Consider the following 19,290-nt stretch of genomic DNA (forward strand, 5'->3'; position numbering starts at 1 on the left):
CGTACATATACATATACATATACATATACATATACATATACATATACATATACATATACATATACATATACATATACATATACATATACATATACACATACACATACACATACACACATACATATACACACACACACATACACCTGGGCTGATTGCACATTAGGCAGTTGTTTTAACCTCTAGGCCACAGGCTCTTTCTCACTCTGTCAACTGCATCGGGGAGGGAAGAGACAGGGGAGATGTGTCTTGAGTATTTTGAACACCTTGTCGGCCCAAATACTGGCCAAATCTTTTTGCCTGTATCAGCCCAAACTCGGGCCGTCCACAGGTTCGAATCTCAGAAGGGTGTGGCTGACTGATGAGAACAAATAAGTTTGAAATAGCTATATGAGTCTCCCTTTAATTCTTTATTAGCAATCCAAAAAATTTACGCAAATAATGATTGTCGCAGTTGCGACTGCCATCTGTGGATGGCCCAAGTTTGGGCTGATACAGGGAAAAAGATTTGGCCCTTATTTGGGCTGACAAGGTGTTTAAAACTCTCTCTCTCTCTTTCTCTCATCACACAGCCCATTATCCAGGTCGTTACAACGTAAGGTAAAGGTTCCCCCGCACGTGTGTGCTAGTCGTTTCCGATTCTAGGGGCTGGTGCTCATCTCCGTTTCAAACCCGAAGAGCCAGCGCTTGTCCGAGGACGTCTCCATGGTCATGTGGCCATGACTGGACGCCAAAGGCGCACGGAACGCTGTTACCTTCCCACCGTAGTGTTTGTGTGTGTGTGTGTGTGTGTGTGTGTGTGTGTATACATAGATACACACACACACACACACACACACAATTATATCATAAAGGATTCAGGTTTACTCTTGTGTTTGTTTTAGGACACAACAAGGCATTCAACATCTGCAGAAAATCATGTACTCAGAAACAACCAAACAATGGATTTTCATTATGACACAGGTTCTTATCGATGTTACAATGATATGTAGAATCTCAGCTGGCAAGACTTCACCTGGCTCACATACAATACAAAACATACAAATTGTACAAATATATATAATCTGCACATTTTTGGCATTGTGTGATAGGTGAACCAAGCTCATAATGTTTATTCACAATCCATGGATTTATGTGTGAACTGAATTATTATTTGGATACTAAATGATAAATGGGTAGCAGATGGGAATTCTGATCTATCAAAAAAAAAATGGTAGATCAGGACATCACAGGTTCTGTTTTAAAATTTTACCCAGTTAGATTGGCCCAGACTCAAAAGAACTACAGAAGAACTACACTGAACTCTGGATAGTAGATTTTTATATTTCCCTATAAGCGTTACAAATGCAAATACATACATCCAACAATTGAAAGAAGTTGTGTTTGACAACGTAGTATAGAGAGCACTTGCCTATAACGTTGCCAAGAGTTCAACACCACTATATGGTTAAAACAATAAGAGTCAGGAAGATGTGGCAGAGCTTCCAAAACACAACTCCCATACCTGCTTCAGGGTTGCATCTTTATTGGCAATGCTGCCCTGCTGAGGCTATACAGAGCCTTAGGAGGGGACGAAGGCAGCACAGCTTCCTGTAATTTTTCTAAGCAGCTTGCTCTTCCACCATTGAGTGTTTCTGTATTTTAGCAATAGCACCTGTCAAGAATTGGTTCAGATGCTATAACTACTGTGTCAGTGCCAGTGGGTAACTTAATAGCCCACTATTTCTTTTTCTCTTCCAAGAGGAATATTTTATACACAGCAATGAAAGTATATTATTGCAACCCTTCCTAGAAGAAAAACTTAAACAGAAATCCAGCTGGCAAATCATAGAAAATGAGGGCTCTGACATTTTCTAGTAAAAAGAAATGTAGTTAGCAATACATTTGTTTGAAAGGTCAGTTTAAAAGTGAAAATTTTAATTCTGGCTTGACACATATGTGACATTTCAGGACAATAAAACCCAAAAGAGACTTAAAGCCCAGTATCTCCATCAAAGAAAACACTATAGTTGATGTGTGCAGAGAGTCTTCTGTATAAGGCTGGGTTGGATAAAGGAGGTCTCAGTTGGTGACTTCAGTCCATTGGGTTCATATGCTTTTCCATTATAACGTGGTTTGTTTGGTTTTGGCTTTGGGTATTTATCAAATTCAGTCTACTTTTATTTCTTCTATAAACCATAGACATGGATACCCAATCATTAACCTGTTACCAGTGGATGGCTATGACAATAAAATAGGACAGGGGTGTCAAACTGCTGGCCCATGGGCCGGATGCATCATCCCCAAACCATGCCCACCCCATTGCCGGCAACGGAGAAAAAGCTCCAATATGTTGCACGATGTCACGTGATGTCACAAGTTTGACATGTCTGTATAGTCTCACCCTTATAGTCACCGACCTCAAGTTCCCTTCGTCCTGTGCGCTCCCACTTGGGCCTTCTCAGGGTGCCGCCTGTAAAAGACTGCCGGTGGATAACACCCAGGGGGAGGGCCTTCTCAGTGGGTGCGCCTGCCCTTTGGAACCAGCTGCCCGTGGAGCTTAGGACTGCCCTCGACCTTCAGTCATTCCGCCGGGACCTGAAGACCTGGCTCTTTGAGCTTTCTGGCCCAGGCTGAGAGTTCCCCCCCCCTAGGGATCAAATTTAATTATTTTAACTGTTTTTAACTCTTGTATTGTATTGATGTTTTTAAATACTTTGTAAACCGCCCTGAGTCCTACGGGAAAAGGGCGGTATATAAATTCAATAAACTTAAACTTAAACTTATATCCTGATCTTCTCAGATGGAAGAAATAATAACATTATTTAATTACCCTAATAATTAAATTCTATTTCAATGGATCCTAGCAGCAAATTTTTGGGATCTGCAAATGGCTTGAGTCTTCATATGAAATTCCGATTTATATCATCTGTTCATTTATTTTTTCAATCAAGAGCTTAAGGAAGAATGCTGATTTTATTCTGAATACATCAGAGATCCCATCCTGCAATTTCTTTTTGTTCTTTCCAGTTCAATATTGACTGCATTGATCTGCAGGAGTTTCTAAGATTTCAGATAGGGGATTTTCTCAGCCTGTATTGAAATTAGAGGCTGTCCTATGTTACATGTTCTCTGTGATTTCTGCACAGACTGCTTATTCTCATTCCTATTTCTTGCTGGTTTTTATGAATTTCACATCCTAGAATGCCATAAAATGAGATTTTATCTATTCTGAAGATCTGATTTTCTTTCATTAATTTGTAACAAACATTTGCAGCCTGTTTATTTAAACATACAGTTTGCATAGCATATTTTCCCGTAAAGTAGCTTACTTCAGGCTATGGTTAGATTATAAAGAAAGGAAAAAATGATTTAGCCTTGTTCTTCCAGCATTATTTTTTATTGTGAAAAAAGATATCCCCCCAGAGCCCAAAATTGGGACCTATTCAAACAAGCAATTTCCATTTCATAGAATAATAATAATAATAATAATAATAATAATAATAATAATAATAATAATAATAAAAATAAAAATCACACAGTCAGCCAGATGTTTTGTCTACCTATCGAGTCCTTACCAAGGACCTGGTATAGGCAGATGTGGATGTTTGATAGTATTACAGATATTGTCGCAGGATGGAAGCAGTTCCTAGTAAGGCCGCCTTTTGCAATTGACTAATGGCAAATTTGTCAATGCCAATGGTGTTCAAGTGGTGCTCCAGTTATTTTGGGATTGTACCCAAGGCGCCTATTACTATTGGTACTACCCTTGCTTGCCTTTGCCACAGTCTTTCTATTTTTATTTGTAGATCTTTGTATTTTGTTATCTTCTCCAGTTCTTTCTGGTCTATTCTGCTGTCTCCAGGCACTGCCACATCCACTATCCAGACTTGTTTGTCTTTCTTATCGACAGTTGTTAAGTCTGGGGTGTCATGTTGCAGGTGCTTGTCTGTTTGAATTCTGAAGTCCCAGAGCAGTTTAATTTTATCATTTTCTATTTGTAGGTCTTTGTATTTTGTTATCTTCTCCAGTTCTTTCTGGTCTATTCTGCTGTCTCCTGGCACTGTCACGTCCACTATCCAGACTTTTTTGTCTTTCTTATCGACAGTTGTTAAATCCAGGGCGTTATGTTGCAGGTGCTTCTCTGTTTGAATTCTGAAGTCCCAGAGCAGTTTAATTTTATCATTTTCTCTATTTTATGATCCCACCAGTTCTTGCTTACAGGCAAATGATACTTCTTGCAGATTTTCCAATGCACCATTGTTGCTACTTTGTCATGCCGCTGCTTGTAGTCAGTCTGTGCAATCTTCTTGCAGCAGCTTACCAGGTGGTCCACTGTTTCTTCAGTTTCTTCAGCTTCTTTGCACAGGTGGCACTTACTGTCTGTTGCTGTCTTCTCAATTTTGACTTTTTATGCATTTTTCCTTGGTCTTGTGCAGTGAGATTAGTCCCTCAGTCTCTTTCTTCAATTTTCCTGCTCTTAGCCATTGCCAGATCTTTCCCAGCTATTTTTTTAATGTACTGTCCATGTAGTGCTTTGCCTTCTCATGCCTCTATTCTGTTTTTCATTTGGTCTTTCTTGTAGGTCAGTTTGGTCTCTCCAGTAGTCAGTAGGCCTTCCTGATATATTAATTTCAGTGCATCTTCATCATTGTCCTTCAGATATTTTTCCAAAGCCATTTTTTCTTCTTCAACCATTTGATGTACTTGCAGCATTCCACACCCACCTATTTGCCTTGGTAGATAGAGTCTATCAATGTCACTGCGTGGATGAAGAGCATGATTCATTGTCATTATTTTTCTGGTCTTCCTATCCATTGCTTTTAGTTCTGCTTGAGTCCAGTCCACTATTCCAGCTGTGTATCTAATGACTGGAATTGCCCAGGTGTTGATTGCCTTCATGGTATTTCCTCCATTGAGTTTGGACTTTAAGATCTTCTTCACTCTCTTGATGTATTCACCTCTAATCTTTTTCTTGACTTCAGTGTGCTTGATGTTGTCAGCTTGAAGGATACCCAAGTCTTTGTAGTAATCTTCTTCATCCAGACTCTTAATGTTATTTTCATGGGGCATCTTTATTCCTTCAGTTTTCACTATTTTTCCTTGTTTGAGAGTAAGTGTGGCACATTTGTCCAAGCCAAACTCCATTGCAATATCTTGGCTATATATACAGACAGTGTTCAGCAGTGATTCTATTTCAGATGATGTTTTTCCATACAGCTTCATATCATCCATGTAAAAGGAGGTGGGATAGTCTGGCAGATGTTTTTGATGTTTGATAGCCATATCCTGAGTTATTCTGTATTGTTGACAGAGGAAACAGTACAATAACAAATAGTAGTGGTGATAATAAATCTCCTTGAAATATCCCTCTCTTGATATTAACCTCTCCCAGTCTCTCACCATTGACCCGCAAATGTGTCTTCCATTGTGCCATTGATCTTTGCACAAATTTTCTGATGTTTCTACTGACTCCTGTTATTTCTAGGCACTTGATTAGCCAGTCATGTGGCAGAGAGTCAAATAACCACCACCACCACCACCTATAAAATAAGACTGGCTACCAAAGCATGATGAGTCCCAATAAGGATAAAAATGATCATGTATGTATCCATATTTTCAAGAAGAAGATATTCCTTCCTGCAAATTGCTCATTTAAACCTTTGGGAAATAGAGCACAGTTAGGGCTCTCACAGATTGCTATTGGTACTTAGGTCTAAATATCATCTGTTAAGGAAACCAAAAGGGTCTTGCAGGCTATAAGTTGTTTGTTTGGCATTCTTAATATTCAAATTTCTTTCCATACATTGTTGTAATAAAGACAATCATGGCCAAAAATATCCTGTATTATATTTCCAGGGAGTGCTGTGCCATATTCGTTCATCTGTTCTTTCTCCTTGCTATTAGTTTATTTTAAAGCTTTGTGCAACTTTGCACACAAACCTCAACATAGCTTCAACATTTTCTTTCCAGATAAAACTCCCCTTACAAGTGGTATTTCAGAGCGCTCATCTAGCTTCTCCCTGGATGCTCAAAAGAGAGTCTACACAAATGTTGCAAGTGCCAGGGCAAAATTCAAGGCAGAAAAATAAATGAACAATTTTGTTCATTACTTTGAATCAGATTATTTTAACAATGTGGGCTGAGACAACCTCTCAAGGGAGAACAGAGCTACTTTACACAGCCTAATTTATTTACCGTGCATTTAATTCAGTGCATCTGTAGGCCTACAGGTCCTTCCCATCTAGGCTAGCAAGCCTTGTGTTCCTTCCCAACGTGAAGGTCCTTCTTTAGAAGCTGCCCCTCTACCAAGTCTTATAAGCAGGAGGGCATTACTAAAAGAAATAAGGTCTAAGCCTTAAGAGAGCCACAAATAATTACTGCTATTTATTCTTTAATTCTTCAATAGTTGAAATGACTATTGAAATAACCATTTTTTTTCACCTGAGCTCTGAATAAGATTTTTGGCTGACTGCTGGTCTCTGATGCTGATCCTTGTGGGGAGGGAACATCCCCTTTCTCGTTAACTTCCATTTGACAAATGAGATAGAATAATGCTTTTGTCCCTTTTTTTGCTGACAGAGTTCCTCTTAGCTATATTCCTATAATTGCTTTCCGGATACTTCTCGTCTGTGACTGCATCAAAAAGTGAAGCAGGGGCATCAGAGAAATCAATTTCCTTCAGAGCCTCACAGAATGACATGACAAACAGAACAAGTGCAACTCCTTGAAACAAGGTTGGCCAATTTGCTTGCACTCAAAGGACTGGGAATAGCTTAACCACTTCATCTGTTATCTTCACCCAATGGTCTAACGCTTATATGGAGAATTTCCACATAGATCTTATGTGTTTCCTGTCCATGAGATTTTGGACATTTCAAATAAGAGACTGGGGCAAATCAGTGTGGTCAAAATATCCCTAAGAATATTTGTTCTTGTTCTATGTTTGTGCCTCACTGGCTGGATTCATACAACGTACTAGATAAGCTAAAATGGGCTGGATACTTTGACCTTCCACAGGTTGGCAGGAGGGATGTATCCATAAAGTCATTGATGCTAAGAGTCAACACCCATTCGATGGCACATAATTAGTATTGTGGGAAGTAGCTGCAGGATTCTTGGCATGAGCCAGCCCAGTTATACAGTAGCATGGTTGGTATATTTGGACAAAACTTGTTAAGCAAACATTGAAATCAAGTTGTGTTAGCTTGGGATTAGTGTTTTGGGTAGTATGACAATCCAGCATAGTGCATAAGAGACAGAGGAAAAGAATGGGAAATGAGTGTGCATTTATTTAGAACACAGAGAGAAATGATGAATAGAGGAGAGAATGAATCTATGATGCTTCCTGAATGGGGAAGGGAAAGAAGGGAAAAGGGAAGATTTGCCTGCTGGTACTGGTGCAATCTAATCCTTATTACCTATTGAGAGAGGAATGATCATCATGTAGCCTTAGAGCTGCATGCCATCTTTAGGCTAATGCTGTGTGATCTCAGATTAATTGGGAAGCTCCTACATGGGAAATCAGATCAGAACTCTGATAAGAGCCACTTCTCTCTTCTGTGGGAGCCTGCTACTTAGAACTGCTGGAGAAGGAGAAGAAGAGATGTCTGAGAAACAATTAGTGTCCTCACCCACTACCCTCTGTTTTTCTTAGATGCTGCTTCTTGGTTGGATGTTCCATAGTGGCTGCCAATAGATTCTCCTGGGAGAAATGCAGTCCTCAATCTTGAAAATATTGAATGCCCTTTGTTAGCTGAATTACTCTTTTAGGAATGAAATAAATATTTTGGACCTTACTTCCAAAATAATATACTTAGAACTGTGGTACTAACTTACTAAATAACTCTAACTAGAGATAGAGAAAATGTATTTCAAGACAATATAACCTATGCATATCCTCAACCATAAATGTTTTTCTGACTGGTTTGCAATATTTTAAAAAGAAGTCCACAAGAACATTTCCATTTCAACATGGATGTAAAGACATAATTAAAAACATATTCTCTAAAGCTAGCCATTATTCCAAAGTATTTTGATTTTGGGTTTTTTTTGTGTTGTTAAAAGTTGCTTTGAGAGGGCATAAGGCAGTGAATAACTTTTCCCAATCTGTAATTCATCTGGCAGATCAGGTTGGTTCACAATAGACTTTAGAAAAAATGAATTCATCCAGACTCCCTAATGGTACATTTAGCACCAAGGGATTCGTTTATAGCAGATCAGCTTTCTTTCATCCAGGTTCATTCTAACCTAACCATGCTGTGCTTAGTTTGAGGTTATTCCATCTGGCTAGATGTGAAATTGCCAGCGGAAGATATTTGATTAGAATCCAGCATAGGTTTATAAGATCTTTCATCATAGATTGTTTGACCAAGTCTCAAACTATAGGAAACTTTGCTTCAGCCCTTTGATATTTTTCCACAAAATCTACTAATACATTCAATTTACATGTACTGTTATGTCACTCTTAATCAAAGATGACATAAAACTTAATGCAATTAGTAAAATTATAATTATTAGTCTATTAGACAACTAGAAAAATTAAAAACCTTTCAGTTTGCCAAAAGAGTGCCTCTGATCACCTGGTTCACCAATTTTAAGGAAATGTTGATTATTTGTAATGCAAGGATATCCAATAATTACAGGAAGCAGAGAGTTGTTATAAGAGGTCTACCTCCTATAATCATGCTGTTCTAACATCAAGCTAGTATCCTCTTTGAAGAAATAATGTAAACAGATTTCTTCAAAATGATTATTTTATGAATATGCAAATGTTCAAAATACAATGCTCCATCAGCACAGATGACTTTAATTGACCCATGAGTCTTAAAACAATGGCTATGGTCATAACTTAAATGCAGTAGTTATAAAAATGGATTTGATCAGAAAATATCCTCCCTTTCTATTCATTTAGGATCACAGAATTCAAAATATTGAGGAATTCAGAATTATCCATGTAAACCACCTGGAACATTACCTGTTCCATGTAATATACTATTTTATAACTATATTGTCTTTTACTCTACTGCAACATTTCAGTAGGGCACTGTAGAGTTAAATTAAATCACAAAACAAATAAGGATCAGAGCAATTACGTATGATGTGCCCACAGCTAAATAAGTATCTTAACAGTAGTACACAATGCCATTAAACATATTGTCCTGTTGCTATGGCTATAGCAAGTGTGTTGTGCTGACATGTTCATGAGATCCGCTAAAAAGTGAGTAAAACCTATATTTGTGTAAGTGCCCCAATTTGCCATATTATTTATTATTACACATGATTACATTTTATTCAGCCTTTAGTAATGGAAGTGTTTGATGTGTCTGTCTAGCTGGGTGAAGGGAACATAACAAGGATGAAGCCAAACATCCTCCTGGGCTGAGAAAAAAGCCCAAGGATGATAAAAACAAGGCAGAACATGTCTTCCCTTTAATCTTCAGAACTTTTTCCTTTTGTAGAGTTGCCTGAAGGGGCAACTAATATTTATCTGAAGTAATAAATACGATGAAAGAGCAAAATGGAAAAAGTTATTGACAAGACTGCTGTTTGGTAACAGTGATGGGTAAAGGATGAAAACCTCAGTAAAATTTTTTATATGAACTGTGATGTAGCTGGAATTGGGGAAAAATAATTTAGTTCTTTGCTTGGCTATAATTATGCAGAAACTATTTGGCAGAACCCAACCTAAAATCTACTTCTTAGTTATACAGTACCAATCTATGCAATTAGCATCACAATTATGTTAACAAATAATTATTTACCTTGCTATTTACTTTAATGCATGCCAAAATCAGGGTATGTAAATATTTGTATACCATTGGCCTTCAACTCTCAGAATTCCCAGCTAGCCTGACATTTGTTCTAGTATTTTGAGGACATAAGATGGGAAAGGTTGTGGAGGAAAGACAAGATGACCGAGTTATTTAATCTAATGTTTTGACTTATCCTTTCTTATAGTTACCATCATCAGATCTACTTTGTCATTAACTCTATATTCATCACTCTTATTCCCTTCCATGGCTTATTGCTTCCATGCATTGCATTTCACTTGTAATGTTATATTCCTGGAGAGAACAAGGGTTGGCTGACTTATCTGTTTACATGCTTCTCTCCTGCTATTGTCTTACAGTATGATCCAGATAAGGTTCCTGAAGCCTCAGATTTCTGCCTGTCACTTTCAATGATGCTAAGTTCTGTTGCTTATTTCTTAAGGCTTGACAAGGATGTGCAGAGTACCTCTTGAGCTAACAAGAGCGTGCACAGAAAAAGAGGATACTGAGAGTAGTCAAGTTTACAAAGCAACCACACAGATACACTGAGGTGTGTAAAAAAAAAGGTTTACTTGTGGAATAATACAATAGCACAGTCCCATATAAAACAGTCCAGGTCATACACGAGTAAAGAGATGATAGCAAATAACAATAGTCCAAGGATTATCCAATACAGAGTCTTCTTACCAGTCCGTAAGTCAAAACACAGTTCTTCAGGTTTAACAAACCCACAAACCACAATAATCAGCAAGTAACAGCAAAACGTTACAGAGAGAATAACAGAGAGAGAAGCTATGTCTCTAGCTCCCTCTTATGGCCATTGGAAAAACAGCGCTGGCCAATCATCACACATTTAAAGGGAAACAATACAGTTTCTATTACAACAACACAATCATAGTTTATATATATTGCCAACCCAACCAGTTAGGCCATAGTCATCTACCTAACAAGGCTTCTGCTAAATTCTACCCTCATCCGATTCCTCATTTTGCTTGCTGCCCATCACTGTTATCTTCTATAACATTCTATAATGTTCAATCTATTTCTGGATAAACAATATATTTCAATCTCTTTTCTGCCATCATCCTCTCCAACATCTGTCTCAACACTTCCCACTTTCTTCTTTCTTGATAAATTTAGGAGTTGTGACCCTCGTATTACTCCTCCATTGCAGTCTCTCAGTTGCATTGATAGAATCATCCTTATGTCCTACCATATTCAAACCTGATACTAATTGCCCCTGTTGCCAGAAAGTCCTTCTTTTTGCTTAACCCTTTCCCCCATTCATTCCCTTCTCCTAATTTTTGCTTCCAAACTCCTGCCGTATGCCATTTGCCAATGTCTGAATTTTATTGCCTTTGCCAACTGCATGGATGACCTAAGCAATAGAAACCTTGCTCAAAGACCCATTTATTTGCCAAATATCTAAGCTTACCTGTTTTCCAGGTTTGTAATCTACAATTCTGGGGGCCAAATGTATCAGGCCAATTTCTCACTACTGAAGTGAGGCTACTGAAGAATTCTGAGGGCTGCACCCTAGCATAGTAGGCTCTGATAGGCTGCTGTCATGCATGATTAAATACAGGTGTGGTGAGTATCCCTGGTAAAATCCTCAGCAACCTTACCTGTACAAGGCAGATGCTGTTCTCTTTAGTCCTTTTGGTCTGTTGGGCTTCGGTTCTCCAGCCATGTTTATATCTGTAACGAATAATGGTTTGGAATTACTGCAGTATCTTTCACTATCTGTTTTAAGATAAACATTCAAAACAAATTTAAGCTATTTTTAACAATTCCTTTGGGGTCAGGGATTGCTACATAACTTCATTTTAATACTGGGCAACAGTTATTTTCTTCAGATATATCTCTTATATTCAAAGAAACAATGGTGTTTTCCTTTTTGTGAAAAAATGTATAGTATGTGGTATATTTATATTCTACAATGATTTTCAAAAAGACCCATCGTTCCATTAATCATTTCCCATCTAAGTAATTTATCGATTAATTCATCAAATACAATTAAATATATTTTCATATTAAAGGTAAAGGTAAAGGTTCCCCCGCACATGCGTGCTAGTCGTTTCCGACTCTAGGGGCCGGTGCTCATCTCCGTTTCAAAGCCGAAGAGCCAGCGCTTGTCCGAGGACATCTCCGTGGTCATGTGGCCGGCATGACTAGATGCCAAAGGCGCACGGAATACTGTTACCTTCCCACCGGAGTGGTCCCTATTTTTCTACTTGCATTTTTATGTGCTTTTGAACTGCTAGGTTGGCAGAAGCTGGGACGAGTAACAGGCGCTCACTCTGTTACGCAGCACTTGGGATTCGACCCGCCAAACTGCCGACCTTCTGATCGACAAGCTCAGCGTCCTAACCCACTGAGCCACCGCGTCCCTTCATTTTCATATTATCAAAGCCTTAAACTCATACAAATCTATCCCATATAAGAAACATAAATCAGCTTAAGCCTTATGCACAAAATAATCATCAGGGTCCATTATGAACAAGAATAGATCTCCTTCTTGCTCCCTCAGTATTTGCAGGACCTTGAACCATTTATAAGAAATAATTCATGAAGAATTCAACAACCACCTAAGTCATAGATATTATAACTAAAGGCATGCCTTCCTATGACAAACATAGGAAAAAATATTCAGGCTACTTAACACAGAAAATATTGTTTATGTTGCTTTAAACTCCTCTGCCCTAATACCCATGCTAAAAGCTGTGCTGGATGTCAAAACATGTCAAATGTCTTCTGTTATAATTGAAGGGATGTTTCTCAATTTCAGCACTGAAAGCCTGAATCAGATGTTTTGATCTGCCAAGAAAATTTACTCTATCCTCCATTCCAATGGATTCAGTGGAGACTGAGACATATAACCACATTTCACTGCCTTAATGGAAACTAAACATAGCAATTTAAGTTGCCAGTTGTCTTCCGGGTAAGGTTCAAGGTTTTGGTTATGATCTTTAAGTCCCTACATGGCATGGGTCCGCGATACCTCGAGGACCACCTGCTGCCGGCGTCGACTCCCCTCCGCCCTGTGCGCGCCCACAGAGAGGGCCTCCTCAGGGTGCCTCCTGTCAAGGAATGTCGACTGGTGGCCCCCAGGGGGAGGGCCTTCTCTGTGGGTGCTCCGGCGTTATGGAATCAACTGCCGGTCGAGCTCCGGATGGCATCAGACCTCCGATCCTTCCGTCGCGGGTTGAAGACCCATTTATTTGAACTAGCGGGTCTGGCCTGATGGGGGTACTTGGGTTTTTTATTGGTTTGTTTTAGTATTCTGGTTTTAACTTGGGCATTAATTTAATTATTTTTTAATGTTTGTATTGGTGTTTATATTTATGCCCTGTGAACCGCCCTGAGTCCCTTTGGGAGAAGGGCGGTATAAAAATCTCAATAAATTAAAATTAAATTAAATTAAATTAAGTGTAAAAAGGTACTGCTTAATAGAAAAAAAGCATAAGAAAAGGGTGGGTCCATTCATACATGATCTGTGAAAGATGATGCAACATCAGTGATGACTTGCATGTAGAGCAGGTATGTCAAACTTGTGATGTCATGTGATGTCACATGATGTATCGCGACTTTTCCCCCATTGCCAGCAATGGGCTGGGCACGGTTTTAGTATGATGCATCTGGCCCATGGGCCGGCAGTTTGACATGCTGAGGGCCCATGGAGGGCCCATGGAGTTGTGGTCAGTTACAACTTCCTGGAATGGCGGAGCAGCGGGGGACTTGGCCGTTAGTAGACCTGACTATGATGGCTTGTTACCTTGTTTTATTCCTGCCTTTACAATCGACTGTGCACTGTCCTTTACACAACATCCCCAAAGGATTCAGAGAACTCTGGATATTAGCCATCGTGAGAGGGTGGCTTGAACTTACATCTGCTGCCCCTAGAGGTGAGAGCTCTATGGGGCATGCTATACCCAGAGTGGTTGTTTCAGACTACCATCCCCCTGGGAATTGGCTTTGCGGCCGTCGTGAGAGGACGGGGGCTGGCCTGGCCGGGGGGTTTACCCAGCTGAGTGGCAGCGGCTGGGCGGAGGTCTGGGACACCTATCTACCCTCTGAACAGATCCTCCTTACGGACTATCATCTATGGACTGCCTTCTATCTGGACTGCTTCTTATGCCTTCCCTTAAATACTCTTTCACGGACTTGTTCGCCCTCAGGGGTGCTCCCCCTTCCTGGGTGCGACCCGCCTTTCTAGCCGCTTATAATCTCGAGGAAGGGCCCATTTATTGGGACCCTGAGAGATGGCTGGGCACGGGCAGGGGCCTTTGACGTAAACCTAACAAGAGGCCCCTGATTATTTTTTTGTCTAAATTTTTTAGGGGGTTAGGGAGGGGGGAGGGTTCTTTTGGTTGTTTGGACAAGGGGGGCGGTCCAACAACCTCTGTTCAGGCCAGTGCCGATGTAGATCGCAGGGGGGAGGAGCGGGGGTCGGTTGCCTCTGGGGCTTCAGGGATTACCTATTCCCACGACATCAGGGAATGGCAGCAGATGTAGGAGCAGAGGGCCGTATCGATCTCAGGGAAGGCCTCTCCGCTGCTTACAAGCGGTGGGGCACTCTGACCCTCTGGCTCTGCCCCAAGGTCCCGGGAGTGAGGATGTGCAGCCTCCCGAGCTCCGGCTGGTGTACCTGAATGCCAGGTCTGTCGCTAATAAGGCTCCTCTCATCCGCGACTTGGTCGAGGGTGAGCAGGCGGACCTGGCTTGCATCACGGAGACTTGGTTGGGCCCAGAGGGCGGGATTCCTCTGGTTGACCTTTCCCCACCAGGTTTCCGGGTGCTACACCGGCCTCGGGCTCAGGGTAGGGGTGGGGGTGTGGCTGTTGTTATGAGGGAGACTTTGTGTCCGCGGGAGGCCACCGTTCCCCAGATAGTCGGGTGTGAGTCTCTCTTTCTGAGATGCGGCCCTGGTGTGCAGCTGGGCTTGCTGCTGGTGTACCTTTCGCCTAGTCACATAGCAGCAGCCCTGCCTGAGCTTCTCGATGTCCTCTCTGGGTTGGTGATTGAGTTCCTGAAACTTATAGTTTTGGGGGACTTCAATCTACCATCGCTGGGAGGATCATCTGAGTTGGCTCGGGAGTTCATGGCTTCCATGACGGCCATGGACCTGACGCAAGTAATTTCGGGACTGACTCATGAGGGAGGCCACACCCTTGACTTAGTTTTCTTATCTGGACGGTGGTTAGATGATCTTGGTGGGGGCTCCCCAATTGTTATGCTCCTGTCATGGACCGATCATCATCTCCTGCGGCTGGTCTTCCATTTTGCCACCCCCCGCCGTGGGTGTGTGGAACCAATTAAATGGTACCGCCCCAGACGCTTAATGGATCCCCAGAGGTTCCAGGCGGTGCTGGGGTCCCCACCTGCCTCCCTTGCTCACAGCTTGGCAGACGCCTTAGTGGAAGCCTGGGAAAGGGCAGCCACTGAGGCTCTTGACCGAGTTGTACCCCTGCGGCCCCTGACCCGGTGCAGATCCCGTCGAGCTCCATGGTTCTCCGCGGAGCTCCGGGAGATGAAGTGTCGGAGACGGGGCCTAGAGAGCGGTTGGAGATCCAGCTGATCCGAATCCGACCGATTGCGACTAAGAACCTACACTAGGTCTTATCTCGCTGCGATAAGGGAGGCGAGGTCTAACCACTTCGCCACCCTTATCGCGTCCGCAGATAATCGCCCGGCCGCCCTGTTTAGGGTAACTCACCTCCCTCAGGAGGTGAGGGAGGAACCCTTGCAGGGTCATGCCGAGGAGTTTAACCAGCATCTGTTGGACAAAATCGCTCGGATTCGGACCGGTCTGGACTCTGACTGGGCAGAGTCTGTCGAGCAGGATGCGGGCGGTCTTGTCGATATCACCTGGGAGGAGTTTGATTCTGTGACTCCGGAGGAAGTGGACAGGATCATGGGGAGGCTGAGCACCACCACATGTTTATTGGACCCGTGCCCTTCCTGGCTGGTCTATGCAGCCCAGGAGAGGACATGCAGCTGGTTCCAGGCAGTTATATCGGCTTCTCTGAGTGAGGGTAGCTTCCCCGCCGTCTTGAAAGAGGCGGTGGTGAGGCCTCTCCTCAAGAAGCCTGCCTTGGACCCAGCTGTATTGAACAACTTTCATCCTGTCTCCAACCTTCGCTTTCTTGCGAAGGTTGTTGAGAGTGTGGTGGCACATCAGCTCCCTCTGGTCCTGGATGAAGCGGATTATCTAGACCCGTACCAATCGGGTTTCAGGCCTGGGCACAGCACAGAGACGGCATTGGTCGCGCTGGTGAATGATCTCTGGAGCGCTCGGGACAGGGGGCATTCCTCTGTTCTGGTCCTATTAGACCTCTCAGTGGCTTTCGATACCATCGACCATGGTATCTTGCTGCGGCGTCTCAGGGGATTGGGAGTGGGAGGCACAGTCTTACAGTGGTTCTCCTCCTATCTCCAGGGACGTTCGCAGTCGGTGTTGGCAGGGGGGCAGAGGTCGACCGCGAGGTCTCTCGTTTGTGGAGTTCCTCAGGGGTCAGTCCTCTCGCCTCTCCTGTTCAACATCTATATGAAACCGCTGGGTGAGATCATTCATGGTTTTGGAGTTGGGTATCATCAGTATGCTGATGATACCCAGCTTTTCTTTTTGACCCCAAACCACCCCAGTGATGCCCTCAACGTGATGTCCCGTTGCCTGGAGGCGGTTCGGGTCTGGATGGGGAGGAACAGACTTCAACTCAACCCCGACAAGACTGAGTGGCTTTGCATACCTTCATCCCGGGTTTATTCGGACATTCCACCTCTTGCTATGGGGGGTGAACTATTACCCCCCGTAGATAGGGCTCGCAACTTGGGAGTCCTCCTAGATTCACAGCTCACCCTGGAAGACCACATAGGAGCTGTGACTAGGGGGGCTTTCGCCCAGGTTCACCTGGTGCGCCAGTTGCGGCCCTATCTAAGCCGGGATGATCTATGCACGGTCACTCATGCGCTCGTGACCTCGTGACCTCTTGACTAGACTACTGCAACGCTCTCTACATGGGGCTGCCCTTGAGGACCACCCAGAAGCTCCAACTGGTACAGAATGCAGCCGCGAGAGTTGTGTTGGGAGTCTCCCGATACTCCCACGTTACACCTTTGCTCCGTGAGCTGCATTGGTTGCCAGTTGCCTTCCGGGTGAGATTCAAGGTACTAGTAATGGTGTTCAAAGCCCTACATGGCAGGGGTCCAGAGTACCTTGGGGAACACCTGCTGCTGGCATCGACTTCCCTCCGCCCTGTGCGTTCCCACAGAGAGGGCCTCCTCAGGGTGCCACCGGTCAGAGAATGCCGACTGGTGGCCCCCAGGGGGAGATCCTTCTCTGTGGGCGCCCCGGAGCAATGGAATCAGCTACCGGTTGAGCTCCGGATGGCGCCCGACCTTCACTCCTTTCGCCGCGAGTTAAAAACATACTTTTTTGAACAAGCTGGCCTGGCCTGATGAGGGGATTAGGGGGTTTTGTTATTGTTTTTACTGGGTTTTTTTAAGATGTATTTTAATATGGGCATGTATTTAATCTTGTTTTAACTTTTGTAATCCTGTATTTTTATTCTTGCCCTGTTCACCGCCCTGAGTCCTTCGGGAGAAGGGCGGTATAGAAATATTATTAAATAAATAAATAAATAAATGCCTGATGTAGAGCCAGACCATTGTGGTCCTATGGCATAATGTGAAGATACAATCTTAGTAATGTGAAACAGGCTGGGATCTGGATGCCTGGATGGGACCATCTGCTTAGGAATCCTACCACTCGGCTGACACATTAGACCAGACATGTCAAATTCACGACGTCACGTGATGTTGTATGACATACCGGAACATTTTCCCCATTGCCGGCAATGGGGTGGGTGCGGTTTCGTCGTGACGCATCTGGCCCATAGGCCGGCAGTTTGACACCCCTGCATTAGACTGAAGCAATCCATAGTGGCTTGATTGATTTTAGTTCAGTCTGTCTATCTGTTCTATTTACATACTATTGAAATTATACGGCTCTGAATAGTATACACTCACAGAAACATAATGCAGTAAAGTTTAACTTTACAAATCCACTAAGAGTAAACATTACAATGCACTGGCAAAAACACACACATTAGTGTTTAAACCCTTGCTTTAACTCCATCTGGGTAGCTTTTTGAAAGTTCACAAAGTTGGTGTCAGTTTGACCTCCAGTGGGAGGCTATTTCATGTAGGGGAGGCATCACAGAATATCATTACCTCTAAGCTCCTATAGATCTGAACTCTCATAGATTTGGAAGTTGCATATCCCCAACTAATATGAGGGAAATAAATGGATCAGTTCTTATCTGGAGGTGATGCTGCAAGTATCTAGGAGCTTAAACTATTAGGTTCTAAAAGTTTAAACTAACATTTGAACAATATCCAGAAACTTACTGGAAGCCAATACAGCACCCTCAAATAGCACAAGGGCAAAAAGACTCAAATGATTATTTAATTAAGGATAATTTTACTATATCAATTTTTAGTTATATCAAAGCAATTAACTTTTCAAAAACTATATTGTACTGTATATATAAAAGAATAGAAACATGAATGTTTAAAATTTTGCATTATTCTTTAAGTTTATATATACTGAAAACTATGTTTGTGTCATTTCTACTGTATTTTTTTATTTTTTTTGACTTCGATGCCTTTTCCATTCAACATTATATACATAAATATATTTTTAAAAGCATTCAATTTTCCTTTGATGAGTAGATGCAAAATAAATTAATAGGACCATTTAATATACATGTATGCTAGCCTTATCTGACATTCTGAAAACTATATTTGTCTTTTGTAAAGTTGGAACAAAACTAAATCAGAGGGCATTGTGTGTTGTTTCAAACAATTGTTTTCCCCTTAAAAAGCAAAAGCAAAATGAAGCAAAATGTCAGAATTCACATTTCAAGCCATACACCCGCCTTTGCAAGGAAGGGAATAGGTTTTTTGCCTCTGCAGAGGTATGTCTGGTGCTCCTGCTGTCTTCAATATTGCTACCACCTACTGGGAGATCAAAAATGTCAATTCCTGATTGAAATGCTATATTCAACAACAATTCTCAGCTTACTCCAGGTGACTTGAGTTTCTCAGTGGGTGAGATTTCAACACCTCATGTAAAAAAAAAAGTTAACTAAGCAGTTTGTTTCAAGTAGGAAGTATGTGGCTGTTCTGTTTGGCTCTTCCATACACTGGGAATAGAAGCCTGAAAAGTTGACATTTATTAAAGGCCTTGTAGGGAGGCAAAGCCCCATGCCACCCCTTGCCCTCTTTCCTCCCTGACCTCCCAGTGAACCCCAGATAACAGAACCAAAAGACTGCTTAAGCCTTTTTACACCTAAGCTGAAATTCATCTTATTTTTTTTTAAATTCCATTTTTTTTAATTCCATTTTTTTTAATTCCCGCCCTTCTCCGAAGACTCAGGGCGGCTTACAAGCTTAGCAGTAGCCTTCATTCTATGTATATGCCTGCTTATTAGGGCTTTCACACACACCCCCCAAGCGGCATTATTACAAAGTCAGCTTA

The 19,290-nt window shown here is 42.1% G+C and overlaps 2 protein-coding genes across 4 annotated transcripts in view; one reads left to right on the top strand and one right to left on the bottom strand.

Annotated features, from left to right (window-relative positions):
* PIGU (phosphatidylinositol glycan anchor biosynthesis class U) overlaps positions 1-19,290 on the top strand; it is a gene marked incomplete at its 5' end in the record, with an annotated part of 662,778 nt that overhangs the window by 294,423 nt on the left and 349,065 nt on the right. The window lies entirely within an intron of this gene.
* The window catches only part of RALY (RALY heterogeneous nuclear ribonucleoprotein), a 280,907-nt gene that overhangs the window by 13,889 nt on the left and 247,728 nt on the right, over positions 1-19,290 (bottom strand). For all 3 annotated transcript variants that reach the window (XM_083358249.1, XM_083358248.1, XM_083358250.1), the window contains one exon: positions 11,375-11,447. In XM_083358249.1, coding sequence (XP_083214375.1) covers positions 11,375-11,447 — 73 coding nt within the window. The remainder of the gene's footprint in view (positions 1-11,374; positions 11,448-19,290) is intronic.

Source organism: Vipera ursinii (assembly GCF_947247035.1).
Source record: "Vipera ursinii genome assembly, chromosome: 3".
NCBI classification, from domain to species: domain Eukaryota; kingdom Metazoa; phylum Chordata; class Lepidosauria; order Squamata; family Viperidae; genus Vipera; species Vipera ursinii.